Below are 23349 nucleotides of genomic sequence, written 5' to 3' on the forward strand. Positions count from 1 at the left end.
TACATAACATCATATAAAAAACTAAGGTGAACTGTACTGTATTGGGCATTCAAGGTGAATATGAGGGCATCCATTTACTGATTAGATTTAACAGTTTCCTTTGAAGGGGTTTTGTTAGTCTTTAATCTTCCTACTAAGAGATGAACTATGTGTGAATGTTACAAAGTCTTAGTTCTCGTGATGTGTTGTTTATACAATTTGGGGGGTACCATTATCTCAGTTGGGGGTAATTGCCTCTATTGTCTTTAGATGATTAGATTCAGTAGTCATCCCTAAGGCTGTGTGTAAGTTCAGCACCTTTAAGGACAGCCCACTGAATTGCCTATAAGATACCATGTAAAGTTCCCTTAGTCAGAGATTTTGTTGGACGAATTGCAGCCGCGCTCAGTAAAGAATAACTTCTGTTTGAACGTGATCCCAACGTCTCCTGGTCTCTGCTTTGAAGAAGGAAAAAGTTCCCAACACAACGTATCAACCAGATTCCAGGGTTGCAGGGCTGTGTTTCTTTCAGCTTAGATCCCTGCCATTCTTATTAGGTTCAAGATCCTGATTAGGAAATATCTCATTACTCCTCAAACAGAACACATTGGAAGATATTTTAAGAAATAGTGAAAATTATTATTACATTACATTACATTTTAGAGATACGTTGTTCTTTGGCTGTCCTGAATGCGCCTCTTTGGCTCAAGAGAATCTTCGGGCCGGGTCGTCAGGCAGAACAACCTGTTCATCTCAGAGGGCTGCATTCTGATTGGATGATGGAGTGGCAGGGCGTAACCACCCTTGCAGGTGATTGATTGGCTAGATTTAACGCACACTGCAGCAGTGTGATTTATGCAGGGATTATCTCTATCTGTCACAGCCTTATGTGGAAAACTAATCGCACATGTGGATATCGATCCCATCACCTTTCCGCTGGGACACATGGAGGAAGGACAGGCGGTCTGTTGCCCTCATGTTGCGGTGAATTCATGAGGATGTTTATGTGTCCTTACAAAAAATCGACCATGACTACCACAGTTCCTGACAAAATTGCTATTAGGGATTATTTTAATAATTGATTAATCTGATGATTATTTTTTTTAATCTTTAAAAATGTTAAAAACCCAAATGCTATTTCTTTACTATGTTTTATTGCAGAAAAAAATGCATTTTGCCCAATGTTTACCAAACAATGCACACACACACACACACACACACACACACACACACATATAGTGCTGTCAAATCGATTCATCACAATTAATCACATCTAACGTGAAAGTGTGTTTATATAATATGTGTGTGACGTAAGTGTGTGTGCATGCATGTATATATATATATATATATATATATATATATATATATATATGCACACACACACATTCAAATATGTGTATATATATATATATAAATATATTTGTGTGTGTGTGTGCATATATATAGACACAGACACGCACACAAAGATTGATATATATGATATATAAATATGATAATATAATAATATATATATATATATATATATATATATATATATATATATATATATATATACACACACACATATTATTATATTAACAAACTTTTAGGATAGATGCGATTAATCAATTTGACAGCACTAATATATATATATATATATATATGAAATCAGACAGCAGTTTTAAAGCTGCACGGCTTCAGTAACTGCAGTATTGATAATTTTCATAATAATATTCATATTCTTGTTCATATTCTTTGTGTGGAAATATGAAGGAGGGAAGTGTTTGCCCAAGACTGAATTTAATATTGATCAACATAATTCCAATGTCTTCGATAAATACATGTAAATGTCATTGTGTCACGCGCTGTATGCAATGTAATCACATTCTAACCTTTCTTAACACACGTCCTCACAGATGAACGTAAAAGGGAAAACAGAAACAGCCTGGACAGGGTGACAGAGTGGAGGAAGAGCAAATGAAGAACATTCTGTTTGCTTTCCGTGAAAGGGCACAATAATCTTAATCAAATCTTAATGAGGGAAGCTGGCAGTCCAGTCAGGCCCACTCATTCCCCGGCAGACTGAACACCACAGCTGTCCCTCCCACGCCACCGTGTCACTGGACGAGACCCAGATCCGGACGCCAACAAGCCCCCTCTCAAAACATTCTGTCAGCTTTACAGTTTACATTTGATACCACACAGCAGCTTTATTAATGACTAATCAATGCACTTCATTTGCCTGCTGTATTCTGTTGTGCTTTATTATCTCCTTTTCCACTCTCTTCTATTTGATTCTATTCTATGTTATCCGTTACACTAGGTTTGAAACTACATGTAACTCTCATTAGAGCAGGGGTGTCCAAACTCAGTCCTGGAGGGCCACTGTCCTGCAGAGTTTAGCTCCAACCCCAATTAAACACACCTGAACCAGATAATCAAGATCTGATTATCTGGTTCAGGTGTGTTTAATTGGGGTTGGAGCTAAACTCTGCAGGACAGTGGCCCTCCAGGACTGAGTTTGGACACCCCTGCATTAGAGTATTATGGCCCTATAATACACCGGGCGCAAGTGTTTTTTGCTAGTTTCTGCCCGACGCAGTTATCATGCGCCACGTTGTTTAAATAGCAAATGCATTTGCGCCCATCTGTTCGCCCATGGGTGTGCTGGTCTGAAAACGAGGTGTGTCCAGGCGCATTGTTGGCGCGTTGCTATTTTGAGGCAACTGAAATACTGCGCCATTGACGAACAAAAACCTGGTCTAAAGTCAATGGCACAATATCTGTTTTGTTATTTAAAGGGCGCATTAGTAATATGTGCCTATAGGCGGATCCACAACGCGCGTACACTCTGCTTATTACATGCGCAGAGACGCGCAGCAGCACACAAATTAGCCAAATATTAAAAATAAAAGGATTACAATGTAAAAGATTTTTATTGTGTACATAAAGATATGGTGGAATCCAGCTTGTCCCGTAGATGTTCTGCTCGCGTGCATTAACCTCGCGTACAAGCAGTTCCGATTCCTCAGTTCCTCAGAAGCATTCAGTTTTTCCGCTTGCAAATTCCACCATGTAAATAGCGAATCCGCCATGGCACGAGCGCAACTGGCATTTAAAGGGAATGGGAGATGAGACTCTGATTGGTTTATTGCACGTTATGCCCAAAACACACCCATTACTCATTAAGAGAATAGGGACAACCCTTATAGACCATGCACTGGGTGCGCCGACCATTTTTCCCATCGTTAAACTAGCAAAAGTTGATTCGGACACGCCCTAAGTGCACTTGCGCCGTGCGCTTTAGACCATGCGCTCGGTAAAATAGGATCGCTACAATAGGGCCCTTTATTTTGATGCTCCCCCAACTGACATTCTAATGACTATAAGTAACTTTGCAAGTACATGTCTACTTATTCTAACCTGAACCCTAACCCTAACAGTCTACTAATACTCTGAGAGTTAGTTGACATGTAGTTACAAAGTTCTGAACAAAGTTAGAATTCTGCCATTCTATTCTATTCTCTCACCGTTTCTATTTTACTCCCATCTGTTCTAAACTATCCATATGTTCCATTCTGATTCTAATTTGTTTAATTTTATCCTCTCTGAGATGAATCCCTACCGTTTTCTAAGTGTCGCCTTGCAATGTTCTTCTCTGATGAATCTCACAGGCTCTTTTCTCTCTCTCTCTGTGTGTGTGTGTGTGTGTGTGTGTGCTGGTTTGCAGCCTCAGGCCCTGGCTACGCTCTGATTGGTTTTATTGGCAGTGGTTCAAGACTGTCAGCTTCCTGGTGGCTTTCATAATGAAGATGGTTCTGCACATAAATGATAGTGGAGCAATTTCCTTTTCATTTAATCGGGAAGAAAGCAAAGTGCCTCCATAAGTGTATCATTCCGTGTCAGAATGACCGGCACTTCTACATTCATCACAACATCCCCTTTTGAGGTTAAAACAGAGCAAGGCCTGTTTAATCTACAGCAGAGCGGCTTAAGGACACTCTCAAGAGAGCAGTATATGACTCCAGAAAGAATGATCAAATAAACAGGATGACAAAACCACACACAGATGTTAGTAGATTTCTGCACAGTAGAACAGTTAAAATGATAGTGCACCCAAAAATGAAAGTTCTGTCATCATTTACTCATCTTCGTGTCATTCCAAACCGGTATGACATTCTTTCTTCTGCTTCTTTGTCATTTGTAAAGCTTGAAGGCATCTGTCGACATTCACTTTCATTGTAAGGGAAAGAAAAGACATTCTGCTCGACGTCCCCATTTGTGTTCCACTGAAAAAGGAAAATCATAGGGTTTGGAACGACATGGCGGCATGAGTAAATCATGACAGCCTTTTCATTTTTAGGTTTATATTCTTTTAAAGCAAGGTGCACCTTAATAAGACTTTTTCCTTGTCATACCATCAGCAGAAGAGTAATAACTAGCACAGCAGCATGGCAGATCTTCACACATGCACAGTGGAAGCCATTTTCATATGTTAATAGTGAAGATTATGCAATCAGTGAGAGGAGGAAGAGTCGTTCAGGTCTTCTGGTGAGAGGAGTAGAAAAGGCAATCGATAGGAGAGGGAAGAATTGAAGGCCAAGTGAGAGAATACTTATTCAACACCCACAATTGAGAATCACAGAAACCAGTGCTCCTCCCAAATCAAGAAAACCCCTTATCACATTGGATGAGCAGAGAACTGAGTGTTACTACATTGGTTATAGTTGCAAAAGCTGCTTATAGTTCACCCAAAAATGAACATTTTGTCATCATTTATTCACCTTCATGTCATTTCAAACTTGTTTGGCTTTATTTATTCTGAGAGATGTTTAGAAAAATGTTCACGCTGCTCTTTTTCATATGAAGTACCATAAAAAAAGATGTTTACCTGCTTTATGCAAGGAACAGACCTTTAAGTCATTATAAGAATGTTGATTTCAAACATCACATATAATAATAATAATAATAATAATAATATGAAAGTAATAATAATTATTATATTATATAATACCAATAATAATATATTCATATTTTATTTATTTTTGAGTATTCTTATACACTACAGTTCAAACGTTTAGGGTCTCTAAATGTTTTTTGTTTTTGAAAGAATATCTTATTCTCACCAAGGCTGCATTTATTTGATCAAGTAGAACAGTAATATTGTGAAATATTATTACAATTTAAAATGACCGTTTTCTATTCTAATATCATTTAAAATGTAATTTATTTATGTGATTTTAAAACTGAATTTTCAGCATCATTACTCCAGTCTTCAGTGTCACATGATCCTTCAGAAATCATTCTAATTGGCTGATTTGCTACTCACTGAAAACAGTGTAATGTACCATTAACCATTAAGAAACCCACAATAAAGTATTAAGATAGGCCTACAAATGAGGCTTTATTTGTGTTTTATTTACAGTATGAACGCACGCTGACCACACACTCTCCTAAAATGCTTTTTTTTTACTCACCCCTGCAATTAACGCAGCTGTGTTGATGAACGTCATAAGCAAATTAGATGTAAGTTTGTGGGGCTATGACGGTTCGGGGTGGTAACCTGTACCGGATTATAACAGGCAGACAATTTCTCCTTGTTTGTTGATCATTAGTGGTAATTAAGACTAATCTCTTTCCAAACTTAGCAGGAAGCACATTTGTAACCATGGTGACTGTTACGATCTCAGCATGGTGAAAAAATGTCTCTGTCTTGCATTTGTAGTGATTTGTGGGAAGTTTCCTAGTAAACGCTCGGCACTGACACTTATAGAGGCCCATTTCATCAAAACATTGGAAAACCTTCCGCCCAGGCCAACACTTAAGCGATAATGGTTTAATAAAAGATTTAACAGCGTGCACTTTTGGCCTCAGAACGTCACATGACCATAGTGACGAACTCTGCTCTTCTAATCACCCTAATCGATATTATTATGTGTCCAGATCTTCAGTTCCTTAAGGGTTCAGATACGCCCGCTGAGATCTAAACTGAACATTTTGGGGATGAAGAGATTACATTTTATCTCTAACTGTATATTAATGACAAACTGCTGTGTGTTCTTGCACAACACCCATACCATGGTGAGTTTACCCATAATGCTCTGTTTGAGAGGGAGACGTGTGCCATCTGCTGGTGAATCTGTTTATTAATGGTGCTAAATGTGGTGGAGACAGTAAAGACGTTTACAAAAAAAATAAAAAATACATTTCAAATACATGCTGTTCATCATAAAATCATGAAAAAAGTATCACAGTTTCCACAAAAAATATTAAGCAGCAACTGTTTTCAGATTTGATCATAATACATTTTTTCTTGAGCGTCAAATCAGCATATTAGAATGATTTCTGAAGGATCATGTGACACTAAGGATTGGAGTAATGATGCTGAAAATTTACCTTTGACATCCAAGGAATAAATTACATTTTAAAATATATTAAAATAGAAAACAATTTTAAACTGTGGTAATATTTTACAATATTCCTGTTTTTACTGAATTTTTTATCAAATAAATGCATACTTGGTGAGCGAAAGAGACTTATTTCAAAAACATAAAAACAATCATACAGATCCCAAACTTACTACAGTATAATGATCTGTTACCATAGGCTACTATTGTACTTGAGTGTAAGGTAAGGTAAAATCAGATAAAATTAACTAAAATATTTGTGTATATATATATATATGAAGAAATAAGAACGTCTTGGGGAGATACTGTACATTTGTATTTATTGGTACTCACTCCAAGCATCAAGTGAGGCACAGGAGTTTGTGTTCACACTCTATCAAACAGCACACTGTAGGCAGATAGTGTTGAGCAACAAGACAAGTGACACAAACCAGTTTTCAGTACAGGTCACAAGAAACAGTGTAGAAAAAAAGAGCTGTCTTTTACCATGAGATGTTTATCGGTGAGTCTATGCAGGTCATTTCCAGTGGTTTAGCATTTCATGGCACTGCTTTGCCTGTACAGATGTTAAAACAGATTCAGCGTGACACTAACATTATGACATGTTGGTCTGTCAAATGAACCTGCAAATGTCATGAATCTAATGTGTTGTGAATGTAATTAATCCAATGTTAAACAAATGCTCAAAGTTAACATCTGTAATGTGACATTTCTCAGTGACATTTTTGTGAACTCCCATTTGGAATTGATTGGATAGAGAAAAGAGGGTGTTTCCATACCAGAATGGAGCCTGGGAACATCTTGACATCACATGAGGTAATTTTCTTTTTCCAAGCTATTGTTATGTGGTATTTTTGCAGAAACCTTTACATATTTGCATATACTTTAACATTAATGTAATTAATACAAAACCACACATTAATGTTATTTGGCAATTCAATTAAAGGTGCAGTAAGGGATTTCTGAGAAACACTGTTGAAAGTGGATCGGACTGACTTGTAGCCAATCAGTATTAGGGGGCGTGTCCACTCATGATGGGGGACGAGAGAGAGTGAGCAAGAGGGAGATTTGAAGAAAGACTGTAGAAAGAGAGATGGCTGAGAGACATTACAAAAGAGAAAACAAGGGTTATGATCAGGCAAGAGCTTTAGGACCCACGTTAATATTAGAAAAGCTTTCCAGCGCTGGAGAGACCTGAGCGGGAAGGCCTGAAAACAGACGCCAATGTTGCATTGTTTCTGCTCCATATGTGAGTAACATTGGTTTTGCATTTTTCACAGAACCAAGATATGCTGTTGTTGTATTGTTAGCTATAGTAACAGGACAGTTTTGAGTGTCATTGTTTGTCAACAGTCAACTCTTGCTTGTATACTCTTGTGTACTATATCATCATTTTTTGTTCTTGCTTGTCGTTCATTCGTCATCGTCGCTTTATTTTTGCGCAAAGCATTTATTTTTCTTTGCTTCAGCTATAATAAACAGTCAAGAGACATCCACTCTTGCGTTGCGTGTTCGTGCGTTTTGGGGGCGGAGCAATGAAGAGAGGGGTGTGTTTGTTTGGGTTGATTTCAAATATCAACAGTGTTTCTCAGAAATCGCTTAATGCACCTTTAAAGTGTTAACCTTTGGCGAGATTTTACAATACTTTTATAGCTATTTGGATGTTGGTTAACACTGGTGGCTTAGGTGACATCTGGCAAAAAAAAAAAAAATGTATCACGATTTCCACAAAAATTCATTAATAATAATACATGTTTCTTGAGCACCAAATCATCATATTAGAATTATTTCTGTGACATCATCATGTGACGCTAAAACTGGAGTAATGATGCTGAAAATGTTGCCATCATAATATATCCATAATATATCACAATATTCAATCAAATAAGTGCAGTCTTGGGAAGTATAAGAGACATTTTACCAACCCCAAATTTTTTAACGGTAGTGTGTGCATAAATAACAAGTTTGGGATACAATAAAGCTCTTGATCAGGTCATCCAGTCACATGACATCCTCCTTCAAGGGGTAATTGAGGTCACATGACCAGTGCAGTTCCAACTGAACTCCTATTCATCATCTGGAACCGAAAACTAACTACAAACAAACCTTTTAGTCTAGGACCCTTATCCAAAAAAGCAGCTGACATGCCAACTTACAGATGGGCTGTACACTGGCTGGGTATTATGAGTATGATTAGCACAACTAGAAACAAAAGACTGAGAGTTTACGTTACTGTGACATTAAATAACTGTGGTGGAGTTACATGATGGTGACCCTCTCGGGTGAAACGTGGGCTGCTGGTCTCTCGTGGTTGGTACGGCTCTGACTGGGGTCTAATCCACGCCTGATCTGTTTCAGCTTCCGGCTCACACAGGGAAGCAGCAACACCACTTTTCCGATTATCACCGTGACGGGTAGAACAAGAGCCAGGACAAAATTGGGTGGCATGTAGAAACGATAAGACTCCTCCAGAAACGCCCGCTGCCAGCCGAAGAGCAGAGCGTGGAACGTGGAAATGAGCAGTGCGATGTAACCTAGGGTAGACTGACAGGATATAGATGCTTATTTACATCATATTTATCTGAAAATGCAAGATGTGGAGGTGGCGTGACCTGCCTATTGATGTCTTACCTGGATAAAGCTAAACTCTCGCCAGTTGAGTGCGTTGTGGATGGATGGGATGGAAGTGACAGCTAATAGAGAGAGAAGCCCCAGAGCCATGATGCCAAAGGAAACGTACATCTCCACTCTCCAAACTTCCTCTTCGTTCCATGAGTTCTCTATATTGGCATGCACCTACAGAGAAAGAAAATATTATATTTATTTAAATGATTTATATTTTAATGTTTTATATACATACTATATATTGCAATATTCCTGTTTATATTTTTTAAATGTATAATAAAGGTATATAATGCATATTGAAGATTTATTTTACATACACAGACTAATTTTAAATATACATTTATTTATGACATTTTAATTATAGGGTTTGGTGCATGACAAATATAATATAAAAATCAGGAAAGCATTATTATCATGATTATTATTATCAGTGCTCAACTGACATGACTGATGTTGAAAACGAGAGAGCAAGCTGATATTATGCTCATATAAGCAAAATACATACAGATTTCATTAATTAAAAATGCTGAATTTAATCAATTAAAATGGCTAAAACAAACACAATATTTACTCAAAATTTGTTTAAAAAATAACAGAAATGATTAATTATCCATTGAAACGGCTTCTGTTATTGTATGGATGGGCAAGGTTATTGACTGATGCAGATAATTGGTCAATATTTAATGTACTGCTTATTAATATTATTAATAATATTGGTGGTATTGTTGTTACTACATCTGTATGTATGTACTGTATGTATGTATTTATGCATATATTTATTTACTCATTTGTGATGATTAATAATAATAATGAGCATCATCATCATAAATAATAAATATATACAGATCAAATAATAATCATAATATTTCTATTATTGTTGTTTCTGTATACTGTATATATTTGTATGTATTTATTTTGTATTTACTTATTATTATTGTCATTATTATAATGAGCATCATCTTACTAAATAAATACATATAGATACAATAATAATAATATACGGTAGTTTTTATTACTATTATTGTATCTGTATATATTTATTTATGTATTCATTTTGTATTTACTTATTATTATTACTGTAATGTTATTATTATTAATATATTGACTTCAAACAGTCCAGGATGCTCAGGATGGTTTCAGTGGAATTGCTGGATCTACACACACACACACACACACACACACCTGCTGATAGGCCATGTTGAGCATCAGGTATCTCTCTGAGCGTCTCATGGGCAGGCAGAGGCTGTACAGCACGTGTATGCAGCCAAAGAAGAAGCTCAACAAGCCCAGCTGTTTGCGGCTCTCCAGCCAGCCCTCCAGCCAGGACGGGAAACGCCGGTACTTCGTCCCGTAGATGAGCTGGTACACGGCAGCGAGCTGTCCTGCTAAATACACCAGTGCTAGCAGAACTATGGCCACTACAGGCAGCGTCCTGTTCACTATTTCCAGAGGGATCTTGTAGAAAAAACTCTGTCTGGTCTTCATATAAGGATGGATGATGTCCCGCACAAAGGAGTAAGCGAAAAAGAAGATGGACAATGCGACGGTGGTCAAAACAGGTCCTTTCCAGGCTGTGAAGAGATGCAGTGGCATATTCTCGATCTCCTTGGCAGAGGAGAGGGCGCCCATGTCCACAGGGATGAAACTGAGCTGACGGGACATTTCAATGAGCTGCTGTCGAGCGTCCGCCGAATTACTGCAAATATAGACCTATATAAAGAGATTACAGGCAATCAATAATCCTTCCTTTTAAAATCTTCATTCATTCACAACAGCAATTTGGTGGATATATTGGTGACCAAAATTAGACTGTGAATGCCAGATTTTCAGTGTGGTGTCAGACTTATGAATCCCATACATTTATGAGTGGTTAGAGATGCACAATGTCAGTATCATATTGTTTTTTTGTTTTTTTTCATATCGGTTATTGGTTTTTAATGTATTTTAAATTGACAAGATAATTTCCCTTATTATGGCATTTTGATTTCCTTTTGCCATCATCTAACGCTAACTTAAAGTTAATTTTTAAAAGATTGATAAATGACTATTAAATGCAATCTTGAGCACATCTCAGATTGAATATATATTTTTCTGACTGTACATTATAATCTTGTTTCACTTGTAACATTTAAAACAATTGATTTTAGTTTTTAGTGTTTTACTTTTATTTCATTAAGAAGAAAATATTACAGAATAACATAAAATAATGATCAATAAATTGTTATCGGTACATCGTAATATCAGTGCATCCTGAGTAACTAGAAATACATTGCATGGAAAACAACAGAAAAAACAATTTCCAATGAGCTAGTGTGAATGCTTTTATACAGTAAGAACAATTCCCTAGAACCCATAACTAAAGTGGAATTAATCCATTGAGTTTATAAGCGTTCAAAATTAGACTGAGATAAGAGCAGGTTTATGGCATGGCTTTAATGGATCTTTCATAGTGTTAATAAAAACTATTCCTCTTTCAGCTCACAAAGATTCCACAGCTCATCTGTTCATCATTCTAATCAGCTCTTCACAGAAACTCAGACATTCACATTCACTGCTGGCTGGAAGAGGTCTCTGCTAAACCCAGAAGACATAATCCTCATCGTCTTCTTCCTCCTCCTCATCATCATTCCTTGGATACTAAGTCCTTCAGGAGTGTCATTAGCATACCGAGGGCTATGTTTTGAGCCTACACTGTTGAACACAGCAGGGCCTAAAATATGTTTTATTTTACTTTATTTTGTACATACTGCAGTTATAGAGCTGTAAAATCAGTATATATCAGTGTTATTAATAAATATTTTTTGTTAATGGAAATAAAATTGAAATAAAAAATTAATTTTAGATGAAAAACTAAAACTTAAAGGGACAGTTCACCCAAAAATGAAAATTTTTGTCATCATTTACTCAACCTCAAGTTGTTCCACAAGTTGTAAACACAGAAGAAGATGTTTTCTCCTAAATTATCGAGTCAAAAACAGGACTGATAACCGTATTCCGTTGCGGTCAATTGACAACCGAATGTAGTTGCAGTGTGTACGTGGCCACTGTCTGTTCTAAAGCTGTGCCAAAAGATAAGAACATTTTGAGCTGTGTGCTTTAATTTTCCAAGATCTTTGGCTCCGTGTGTTTAAAAACTTTAGACTTTCCATAGTGTTGTGGTACACTGAATTACACTGAAGCACAATGAATTTTGGACAACATACCTGTCGACTGGAGTCTCTGGGGCCTGACTGCATGGCCCAGGACGAGATCACATTGAAGCCTTTGACCACAATGGATTCTGGGAATAGGGAGGCTAGGTATTCTGCGTTTGATTCTGGATACTGGTTCACCCGTCTGTTGTTGCTGACATCCACCAGTATTTTTCCTGCCAGCAGGTGCTTGATGTCCCAGAGAGAGGAATAGTGCTCTCGGCGAATGGCCAGGAACACGAGGTTGGTCTTCCCCACTGCATCCTCGTGATGGGTCACGTCTACCACATGCGGGAATGACTCGGCCGCTCTCTTGGGCTGTCGGCTCCCCACCACCACATGGAACCCACTGCGGAGCAGCCGGAGGGTCAGGCTTTTGGAGAAGTCCCCAGATCCGATGATGCCGACTGTGGGCTTGCCAGATCCCTCGTTGGAACCGTTCTTCAGCCCGTTGGGTAGGAAGCAAACTTTGGTGCTGGCCGGGCTGCTGCCCAACAGGGAAATAGAGTCCATTTTCAGGCCCAAAGCACCTCTTACTGGATCTTAGGACACTAATGGAATAATAATACTTTGTTAGAAGAGATCTCAGATGCCTATTTTGTTTTGTGCCATTTAGTTAAAAGAGAATCTCTCTAGATTTGTACCCCAAAATGTATGCGTGTGTGTATACAGGGTCCCATGCTTGGGACGGCCCTGTATATATATATATATATATATATATATATATATATATATATATATATATGCAAAAAAAAATCTATTGTATTGTTAGGGTTAGGTTTTTCATTATTGTATTAAAGTAATAGGAATACAATGGCAATAGTCATTGAGAATAATGAAAATTATAAATAAGTAAAATATGAGTTTAAAAGTAAAACATCTGGACTTATTATGGTAGAGAGATTTGGATAGGAAACGTGCCTATTTGCCATGAAAATAACAATGCAAATGATGCTAATAAGTCAATAATAACTATAAATAATTACTTACTAATAAAGCTATGTTAAATACAATCTTTAAGTAAATGTTGAAAAATAATCTTAAGATCCACAGGTTGGATGCATGGTGTAGGGTTTCATGTATTAAATGTTAAAATGTATTCCAAAAAAAGAAAAGAAAAAAATAATACAGAATAGAATAGAATGGAATGAAATGGAATAGAATAGAACAGAATCAAATTCTGTATGACTTTGAAATCTCATACGGGCTGTGTGACCTGTTAGAGCGCCAGAAGGTCTGCTCATATGCAAACAGCAGAATATGAATCATTGTTTATTCATAAAAATAAGAACAGAAACAATATCTATATATCTATATAATTGCAGTGGCAGGTAACGGTTGCTCTGTAAATCACGTATTATGAGCGTAGGATAGAGGATGACGCACCCGATTGTATATAATTGCGAAAAACAACTCAAGGTTATAACGTTACCTGTAACAGACTCTGCCGTGACACCATCGAGCAAACGGATGAGATGGATATGTCCCTCACCGGTGACTGTTAACCCGCCCTCTGTCCGCTTGATTTGTAATGACCCACCGCTATTTTCGCATACAGAGACTCGGCGTCTCCTTCATCGCGCTGCGGCTGTCTCTAGCCAATAACTGATGTTTCCTCCAGGGGGCGCGTGGAGGCTCAAAAAGCAGAATTCCACATTGACGCAAATTCAAATTTCAAAACGCTTTTCATTTCACTGGAAATATCTGCGCGCGTAATAGTATAATCATTTTAATCTATCAATTTTATTATATTTTAACCTGTCACACAAATAGAAATCCCTCCCAGGTTTCATATTGTTAAATTATGGATAATATGTCTGTTGCTCCCCCTTCCCTGTCTGTTTGTTTGAATGGATGTTATTTCTAAAGACAATAAAAAGTTGATCACAAAAAAGAAATCCCTCCCAGGAATCTTAATTAAATAATTTGGCGATACCCTCATCAATTAATCACGAACGAGCGTACGAGTAGTCCATCAGAGAATGTCTAATAAGGGAGTCCATCCTGATCGGCGCTGAGAAGAAAAACAGTTAGCACGTGACAAAATCGTCATGGCGCTGCTTCAGCAAGGATCCGAACTATAATTGATTCCTAAAAAAATGATAGTAGAAAATTGTAACAGCCATTATTTTAAACATAGTTAATAAATAAAAGAGTAGAATCGTTATTTACACTGACCGTTCGTTTTTGACCATTAATAAATAACTTCCGGGCCGCTTTACACCTGCTCAACGTAAACCACGTTTCATTATCATTTGCCGTTCTTCTTTATTCAATTTCTCTGCTGTTAAATGTTGGAGTGCTGCAGCATGTCTCAGATCTGCTGTGTGAAGAGAAGACAGTCGTCTGCAGTAGACACCTCTGGGTTGATCTAGGCTGCTCACTCAATATAGTAGGTTCAAACCCCACAATACTGTAATGAATCACCACTGTTTATGTTTAGCCTATGATTTTTAGATATTTTTTACTGGAAAACAAGGTGCTAAAAACAAAAGGTTAACAAAAGATGCAGTTCAGGTAATGAGGCAAAAATTGTTCATCTATTTTCATCAAAATGAAACTCTGCCATATTAGAATACACATAAAATACAGGTTTAAACCTTTTAAATATGCAAATTATGCAATGTCATATTAATGCACAAGTGATAGAGCCCCCACAGGAAAAGAAACCTATTTTTGTTGTAATGTGATCAACAATTCATCCATTCATCATTTTCTTATCACAAGATTGTTTATTTAACATTTAAACATTTAATATGGAATTATAGAAATAAACAAGCTTTGTGTCCTTAAAATAAAATGCCAAAAAACTCATAACTCCAAAAACAAAACAAAAAAACTCTGGCACAGACACATACACTCTGGCACAGACACGGACAATACGGCAAAAAATCTGTGCCGGAGTGTCTGTGTCCGTGCCGAAGTGTCCGTGTCGGAGTGTCTGGTGTGTCCATGCCAGAGTGTCCGTGTCCGTGTCCGTGCTGAAGTGTCCGTGTCCGTGCTGAAGTGCCCGTGTCCGTACTGAAGTGTCCGTGTCTGTGCCGAAGTGTCCGTGCCGGAGTGTCCATGCTGAAGTGTCCGTGTCTGTGCCGGAGTGTCCATGCTCGTGCCGGAGTGTCCGGTGTGTCTGTGCCGGAGTGCCCATGCTGAAGTGTCCGTGTCTGTGCCGGAGAGTCCATGCTCGTGCCGGAGTGTCCGGTGTGTCTGTGCCGGAGTGTCCGGTGTGTCTGTGCCGGAGTGTCCATGTACAAGCCAGAGTGTCCGTGTCCATTCAGGAATGTCCGGTGTATGTGCAAGGACACTGTGTCGGAGTGTCCGTGTTCATGCTGAAGTGTCCCTGTCCGTGCCGAAGTGTCCGTGTCTGTGCCGGAGTGTCCGTGTCTGTGCCAGAGTGTCCGTGTCGGAGTGTCCGTGCCGGAGTGTCCATGCTGAAGTGTCCGTGTCTGTGCCGGAGTGTCCGGTGTGTCTGTGCCGGAGTGTCCATGCTCGTGCCGGAGTGTCCGGTGTGTCTGTGCCGGAGTGTCCATGTACAAGCCAGAGTGTCCGTGTCCATGCAGGAGTGTCCGGTGTCTGTGCAAGGACACTGTGCCGGAGTGTCTGTGTCCGTGCCGGAGTGTCCGGTGTATCCGTGCCGGAGTGTCCGGTGTCTGTGCACGGACACTGTGCTGGAGTGTCTGTGTCCGTGCCGGAGTGTCCGTGTCCGTGCCGAAGTGTCCTTGTCTGTGCCGGAGTGTCCGTGCCTGTGCCAGAGTGTCCGTGCTGGAGTGTCCGTGTCTGTGCCAGAGTGTCCGTGCCGGAGTGTCCGTGTCGGAGTGTCCGGTGTGTCCATGCCGGAGTGTCCGGTGTGTCGGAGTGTCCGGTGTGTCCATGCCGGAGTGTCCGGTGTGTCTGTGCCGGAGTGTCCTGTGTCTGTGCACGGACACTGTGCTGGAGTGTCCGTGTCCGCGCCGGAGTGTCCGTGTCTGTGCCGGAGTGTCCGTGCCTGAGTGTCCGTTTCCGCGCCGGAGTGTCCGTGTCTGTGCCAGAGTGTCTGTGCCAGAGTGTCCGTGCCGGAGTGCCGTATCTGTGCCAGAGTGTCCGTGCCGGAGTGTCCGTATCTGTGCCAGAGTGTCCATGCCGGAGTGTTCGTGCCGGAGTGTCTTTTTTATTTTATATTTTGTAACCTTGTAAGGCTTTGTTTTTAAAATAGGGACATTAGTTTTGCTGCAATGCTCAGTCACTTGTGAAATATTATAACCAGCATGAAAGAATCGTGATAAAATAGTGAATCGTGATTTTCCTGAAAAATATTGTGATATATGTTTGCCATATCGACGCCCACCCCTATTTAGATATCACTTATGCCTGAACATATACATCTGAACGTATATATCTATCAGTTTGACTTGGAATACAAACTTTAACAGACCTCATTAAAAACTTCCTTTTCCTGTGCAATAATACTCTGTTAACTTCACCACTTCTGTTTCTAACACAATGCAAAGCTTGTAATCTGGCCACAATGAATTGCACATCGCAGGTGAGCAATGCACTGTGACAAAACCCTTTCAGCCAAACGTCAAGAAGCTGATGACATTTTCACGTAAAAGGGATTGAAACCATTCATTAAAATTAAAATCCCTGCTATGGGCTGCACAACAGATTACTGGGAAATCTGCACATAATGACACATCCCAGTGTTTCTCACTTAACCGTCTGCACAGAATGGCCAAAAACAGAGAGGATAGATAGATAGATAGATAGATAGATAGATAGATAGATAGATAGATAGATAGATAGATAGATAGATAGATAGATAGATAGATAGATAGATAGACACACATTATGCATAGAAATAGACTCTATAAATTGGTGACACTGCAAGTAGACTGTGACATTTACTGCTTGACTTTGTGTCAAAATCTGTGATACCTTAAGGTCCTTTGGCAAGAGTGGAGGGACCGAGAGAGCCTGCAGCAAGAGCATGCTGACGACAACATGCCAATTTCTCTTAAAATAGCATCTTCGCTCTTTCCTCCAGCCCTCCGATGAGTTCACACACTGCTGTTTACCCCTCTTCTTCTTCAACTTCTGAGCAACGTCAGGACAGCAGCTTCAGGCCTGCAAAAACAGCAACCATGTTGTTCCTGACCAGAATAGTAAGAGTTTACCATTCACTGTGAGTCATGTGATGCTGCAGAATATCTTTGAGGAGTGTGTGTGTGGAGGTCTGAAGGAATATGATATGACTTGCTGAGTACCAGTTTGTGCATTGTGTTGGCAGAATACAAAAGCTTGGTTTGAGGCCTTTTTTGTCTCGGTTTATATAAAGCAACTTTGTAAAAATGCACTAAAATGTGCATGCTCAAATTTTCTTCCAAAAAATAAAAAATAAATTGTATAAGTTGTGAAGGAAAAAAGTAAAAACAAAAGAAGATGTTTGACATTGGACCCCATGGCTTTCATAAAAAAAGTAGGCTCCAAAAAAAACATCGGTAACACTTTACAATAAGGTTCATTAGTTAACTACATTAGTTAACATTAACTAATAATGAACTGCACTTATACAGCATTTGTTCATCTTTGTTAATGTTAATTTCAACATTTACTAATACTTTATTAAAATCTTGTTAACATTAGGTAATGCACTGTGAACTAACATGAACAAACAATGAACAGCTTTATTTTTATTAACTAACATTAACAAAGATTAACAAAAACAGTAGTAAATGTATTGCTCATTGTTAGTTCATGTTAGTTAATACATTTACTAATGTTTAATAAAGGAACCTTATTGTAAAGTGTTACCAACATCTTTGTGTGTGTATGTCCTGGTAAACCCTACATTATGGGGACAAAATGTCCCCAACAACGATGGCAATATCCAAAATCCTTGTCCTTGTTGGGACATTTTTGGTCCCTATGAGGAAAATGGCTTATAAATCATACTAAGTGATGTTTTTTGAAAATGTAAAAATGCAGAAAGTTTTCTGTGATGGTATGTAGGATTGAAAATAATTCAAGATATTTTAAATGAGCAAAGATATTTGCTTTACTGTTTCCACCCCCTCTTTCTACCACAAGGACCATTTGGAGTTCCTAAAGGCACAGAGGTTTCTGATAGTGATCTAGGCCTGTAGGCCAAAATGTGTGTAAGTTGGGGGTCAATGAATTGTCACACCTTTAGTATGGTGGGGGAAGTGTAATTATCTGATTGGTCAGTTTGAATGTCTCACATCTGGGTTTTAGTCACATGGTCAGGAAAGGATGAAAGAAGATTGAAACTGTTGCCCTGGCTCTTTTTTGCTCTGGCTCTCTTCTTCTCTAGGTCCCTTTCTTGGGGCTCTCTTCTTATTCTTGGGGCTCTCTCCTTTTGCTTCCTCTTCTCTCTCTCTCTCTCTCTCTCTCTCTCTCTCTCTCTCTCTCTCTCTCTCTCAGGTAACATTTTACATGCTGGGTAAGATTAATGGTACAAGTTATCATCATCTCATACATCTACTTTGTAACTATTTTAAGTGTAACCATAACCATATTTTGTCATTAAACCTTTTCAATTACAACTAATGTGCTAACTAGTTTTGATTTGGTATTGACTTTGAAGTGCTACATATTGCAATACAATATCGTCACTCTCTATTGCAACGCTCTCCCACAAATATTAAGCTATTGTAACTGCGCTTATTTCCGTCGTTTGTATAAGTGGCAGTGGGTGGAATAGACAAGAAATGTGACCTTTATCTGACTTGGCTCGTTTAAATCACATAAGATAAGGACCGAACATATTTAGAAATCACAGACGATTGAGTGGTTTTCTGACGTTAATCACGCCACAAGTTTTAATCAAGTCCATGAAAAACAGACAAGAGAGAGAGCACCACATAATAAACAATAATCAAATAAACAGCACAGGTAGGGCAGCAAGAGAAAAACATGAACCCTTAACTGAACCTGTCGTTGCAGGAAAGATCTTACCTAACTCCCGACAAAAAAACAACAAACAGGTGAGTCTTCCGGGCCACTGCTTCTCTACGCTATATTCTAAATAAATAACAAAAAGTGAACAAAGAAAATAACCTCTACCTGGCTTTAAATAATAACATAAATTCAGATCACGATCATTGAAGTCTTCAGCATGGAGAGGCGAAACGAGACGCGAACGTTCTCGCCATGTGGCGAATAGGGATGTGCAAAGCAGCCGGTATTTGTATCTGTATTTGTATTTGTTGAGGGGGGAAAAGTATTTGTATTTGTATTTGTATTCGAGTAAAATTCTAAATAGGTGTAAAAATCCATTTCTTTGCGTTACACTTCTAATTTACGTTATAGTGTAAGTATTCTTTAATTATAATAATTATGGATATGCAATATTGGTTGATGTTTTTCCTTAAATCCAGCAATGAACATGTAACAACGAATGTCATTAAAAAATAATAATAACATAACAGCCATTACCTACGTTAACGTGACTCTGTCAACAGCCTTGTCTAAATTACCGAGCTAACAGAGCGTTGTCACGGTACCAATACCAGTGAAAATCCACGGTTCTCGGTACCAATTTCGGTACCAAAGCTTAATTTAGATTAAGTTTACATATATTAAAGTGTATCGTTTACAAAGATGGAAACTGTAGTATTAAAAACACTTTACAATAAGATTCCATTTGTTAGATAACATTAGATAAAATGACCTAACAATTAACAATAGTTAGGCCTATATAGGCTACTGTCGCAATTATTCTCCTTGGGGTTAATTTAAAAATACATTTTTTAAATCAAAAGTTAACATTATTTATGTTAACATTATTTAATGCACAATGAATGAAGTGAACAAACATGACCAATCAAGTGTTTGTATTAAATAACATTCAAAACATTAATTAATGTTGTAAAAATATATTGTTCACTCAATGTGTTGATGTGCTTTCAGAGTGTCACCGCGTGCTAGAGCGATTAAGTGCACGCACTGAGATGAGAGAGGTATGTATCAACTCGTCTTAGATAAGGGAATAACATAGTTTAATATGAAAAAACGGTAGAGTGTCCCTTTAAAGAATATATATATATATATATATTTTTACCTTTTATTATGATAGGACAGTATAGTATCAAGAAAGTTTGGCGAACCGGAACTTGAACTTGGGTCGCCCAAAGCTAAAAAAATATATATATATTGTCAGGGCACTGACCACTAAGCTATTGAGGACAGTTGATTCCTGCAATTTGATACATTTTGGAACCTTATTGTGTAATAAACATAGGGGGAAGAGAATCCGACGGCAAAAAGTTCAGCTGTCGAAATCCGTTCCCCCACTCCCATTATGAGAGTTGTTGATGTAATGGCTTAAAAATTGGATGGAGCGTAATTTGCATCAGTTTAAAGAATATTTTTTTGCCTTTTATTATGATAGGACAGTATAGTATCAAGAAAGTTTGACATAATACATTGTGTTATACCTTTATTACAGTGTAATAATACATTGTGAAATTATACCTTTATTACAATGTAATATTAAATGTGTATTTATACATTTATTACAGTGTAATAATACATTGTGTAATTATACCTTTATTACAATGTAATAATAAATGTGTATTTATACATTTATTACAGTGTAATAATACATTGTGTAATTATACCTTTATTACAGTGTAATAATACATTGTGTAATTATACCTTTATTACAATGTAATAATACATTGTGTTTTTATACCTTTATTACAATGTAATACATTGTGAAATTATACCTTTATTACAATGTAATAATAAATGTGTAATTATACCTTTATTACAATGTAATAATACATTGTTATTATACATTTATTACAGTATAATAATACATTGTGTAATATACCTTTATTACAATGTAATAATAAATGTGTATTTATACATTTATTACAGTGTAATAATACATTGTGTAATGTACCTTTATTACAATGTAATAATAACTGTGTATTTATACATTTATTACAGTGTAATAATACATTGTGTAATTATACATTTATTACAGTGTAATAATACATTGTGTAATTATACCTTTTTTACAATGTAATAATAAATGTGTATTTATACATTTATTACAGTATAATAATACATTGTGTTATTATACCTTTATTACAGTGTAATAATACATTGTGTAATTATACCTTTATTACAATGTAATAATACATTGTGTTATTATACATTTATTACAGTATAATAATACATTGTGTTATTATACCGTTTTTACAATGTAATAATACATTGTGTTATTATACATTTATTACAGTGTAATAATACATTGTGTAATTATACCTTTATTACAATGTAATAATACATTGTCTTATTATACATTTATTACAGTATAATAATACATTGTGTTATTATACATTTATTACAGTATAATAATACATTGTGTTATTATACCGTTTTTACAATGTAATAATACATTGTGTTATTATACCTTTATTACAGTGTAATAATACATTGTGTAATTATACCTTTATTACAATGTAATAATACATTGTGTTATTATACATTTATTACAGTATAATAATACATTGTGTTATTATACCGTTTTTACAATGTAATAATACATTGTGTCATTATAAATGTATTACAGTGTAATAATACATTGTGTTATTATACATTTATTACAGTATAATATACATTGTGTTATTATACATTTATTACTGTATAATAATACATTGTGTAATATACCTTTATTACAATGTAATAATAAATGTGTATTTATACATTTATTACAGTATAATAATACATTGTGTTATTATACATTTATTACAGTGTAATAATACATTGTGTAATTATACCTTTATTACAATGTAATAATACATTGTGTTATTATACATTTATTACAGTATAATAATACATTGTGTTATTATACATTTATTACAGTATAATAATACATTGTGTTATTATACCGTTTTTACAATGTAATAATACATTGTGTTATTATACATTTATTACAGTATAATAATACATTGTGTTATTATACCGTTTTTACAATGTAATAATACATTGTGTTATTATACCTTTATTACAGTGTAATAATACATTGTGTAATTATACCTTTATTACAATGTAATAATACATTGTGTTATTATACATTTATTACAGTATAATAATACATTGTGTTATTATACATTTATTACAGTATAATAATACATTGTGTTATTATACATTTATTACAATGTAATACATTGTGCTATTATACCTTTATAACAGTGCAATAAAAAATTGTGTAATTATACCTTTATTACAGTGTAATAATACATTGAGTTATTATACTTTTATTACAATGTGATAATACATTGTGTTATTATACCTTTATTACAATGTAATAATACATTGTGTTATACATTTATTACAGTATAATAATACATTGTGTAAGTCATTTTACGATGCGATAAGGAATCCCCCTCCCTACAAAAGCCAGTTTAACCACTGCTGAATATTGTCAAGTCACTGACCACTAGGCTATTGAGGAAAGTTACTTGCTGCAATTTGATACATTTTGGAACCTTATTGTGTAATAAACATAGGGGGAACAGAATCCGACGGCAAAAAGTTCAGCTGTCGAAATCTGTTCCCCCACTCCCATTATGAGAGATGTTGATGTAATGGCTTAAAAATGCTGATTTCATTTTTGTGTGTGGATGGAGTTTAACTTGCATCAGTTTAAAGAATATATTTTGTTGCCTTTTATTATGATAGGACAGTACAGTATAGTATCAAGAAAGTTTGACGAACCTGGACTTGAACTTGGGTCGCCCAAAGCTAAAAAAAAAATATTGTCAGGGCACTGACCACTAGGCTATTGAGGACAGTTGTTTGCAGCAATTTGATAAATCTTAGAACCTTATTGTGTAATAAACATAGGGGGAACAGAATTCGACGGCAAAAAGTTCAGCTGTCGAAATCCGTTCCCCCACTCCCATTATGAGAGTTGTTGATGTAATGGCTTAAAAATGCTGATTTCATTTTTGTGTGTGGATGGAGTTTAACTTGCATCAGTTTAAAGAATATATTTTGTTGCCTTTTATTATGATAGGACAGTATAGTATCAAGAAAGTTTGACGAACCGGCACTTGAACTCGGGTCGCCCAAAGCTAAAAAAAAATATTGTCAGGCACTGACCACTAGGCTATTGAGGACAGTTGTTTTCTGCAATTTGATACATTTTGGAACCTTAT

The 23349-nt window shown here is 36.7% G+C and overlaps 1 protein-coding gene across 1 annotated transcript; it reads right to left on the minus strand.

Moving 5' to 3' along the window:
• Positions 1-6668: 6668 nt before the first annotated feature.
• steap2 (STEAP family member 2, metalloreductase) lies at positions 6669-13753 on the minus strand. Its single transcript, XM_084102570.1, has 5 exons — positions 13614-13753; positions 12194-12732; positions 10173-10700; positions 8997-9161; positions 6669-8909 (listed from the first exon to the last, which is right to left on the minus strand). The coding sequence occupies exons 2-5, from the start codon at positions 12692-12694 to the stop codon at positions 8625-8627; spliced, it is 1479 nt and encodes a 492-aa protein (XP_083958696.1). The 5' UTR covers positions 12695-12732; positions 13614-13753; the 3' UTR covers positions 6669-8624.
• Positions 13754-23349: the final 9596 nt, after the last annotated feature.

This window comes from Abramis brama, assembly GCF_963993115.1.
Source record: "Abramis brama genome assembly, chromosome: 24".
In the NCBI taxonomy this organism is placed as follows: Eukaryota; Metazoa; Chordata; class Actinopteri; order Cypriniformes; family Leuciscidae; genus Abramis; species Abramis brama.

Excerpts from the sequence above, each read along its gene's own strand:
- steap2 (XM_084102570.1), bottom strand. The coding sequence starts at position 12,694 with ATGGACTCTATTTCCCTGTTGGGCAGCAGCCCGGCCAGCACCAAAGTT. Across the intron at positions 10,701-12,193 it reads CCAGAGACTCCAGTCGACAG|GTCTATATTTGCAGTAATTC; the intron begins GTATGTTGTCCA and ends CTCTTTATATAG. Across the intron at positions 8,910-8,996 it reads GAGAGTTTAGCTTTATCCAG|TCTACCCTAGGTTACATCGC; the intron begins GTAAGACATCAA and ends ATATCCTGTCAG.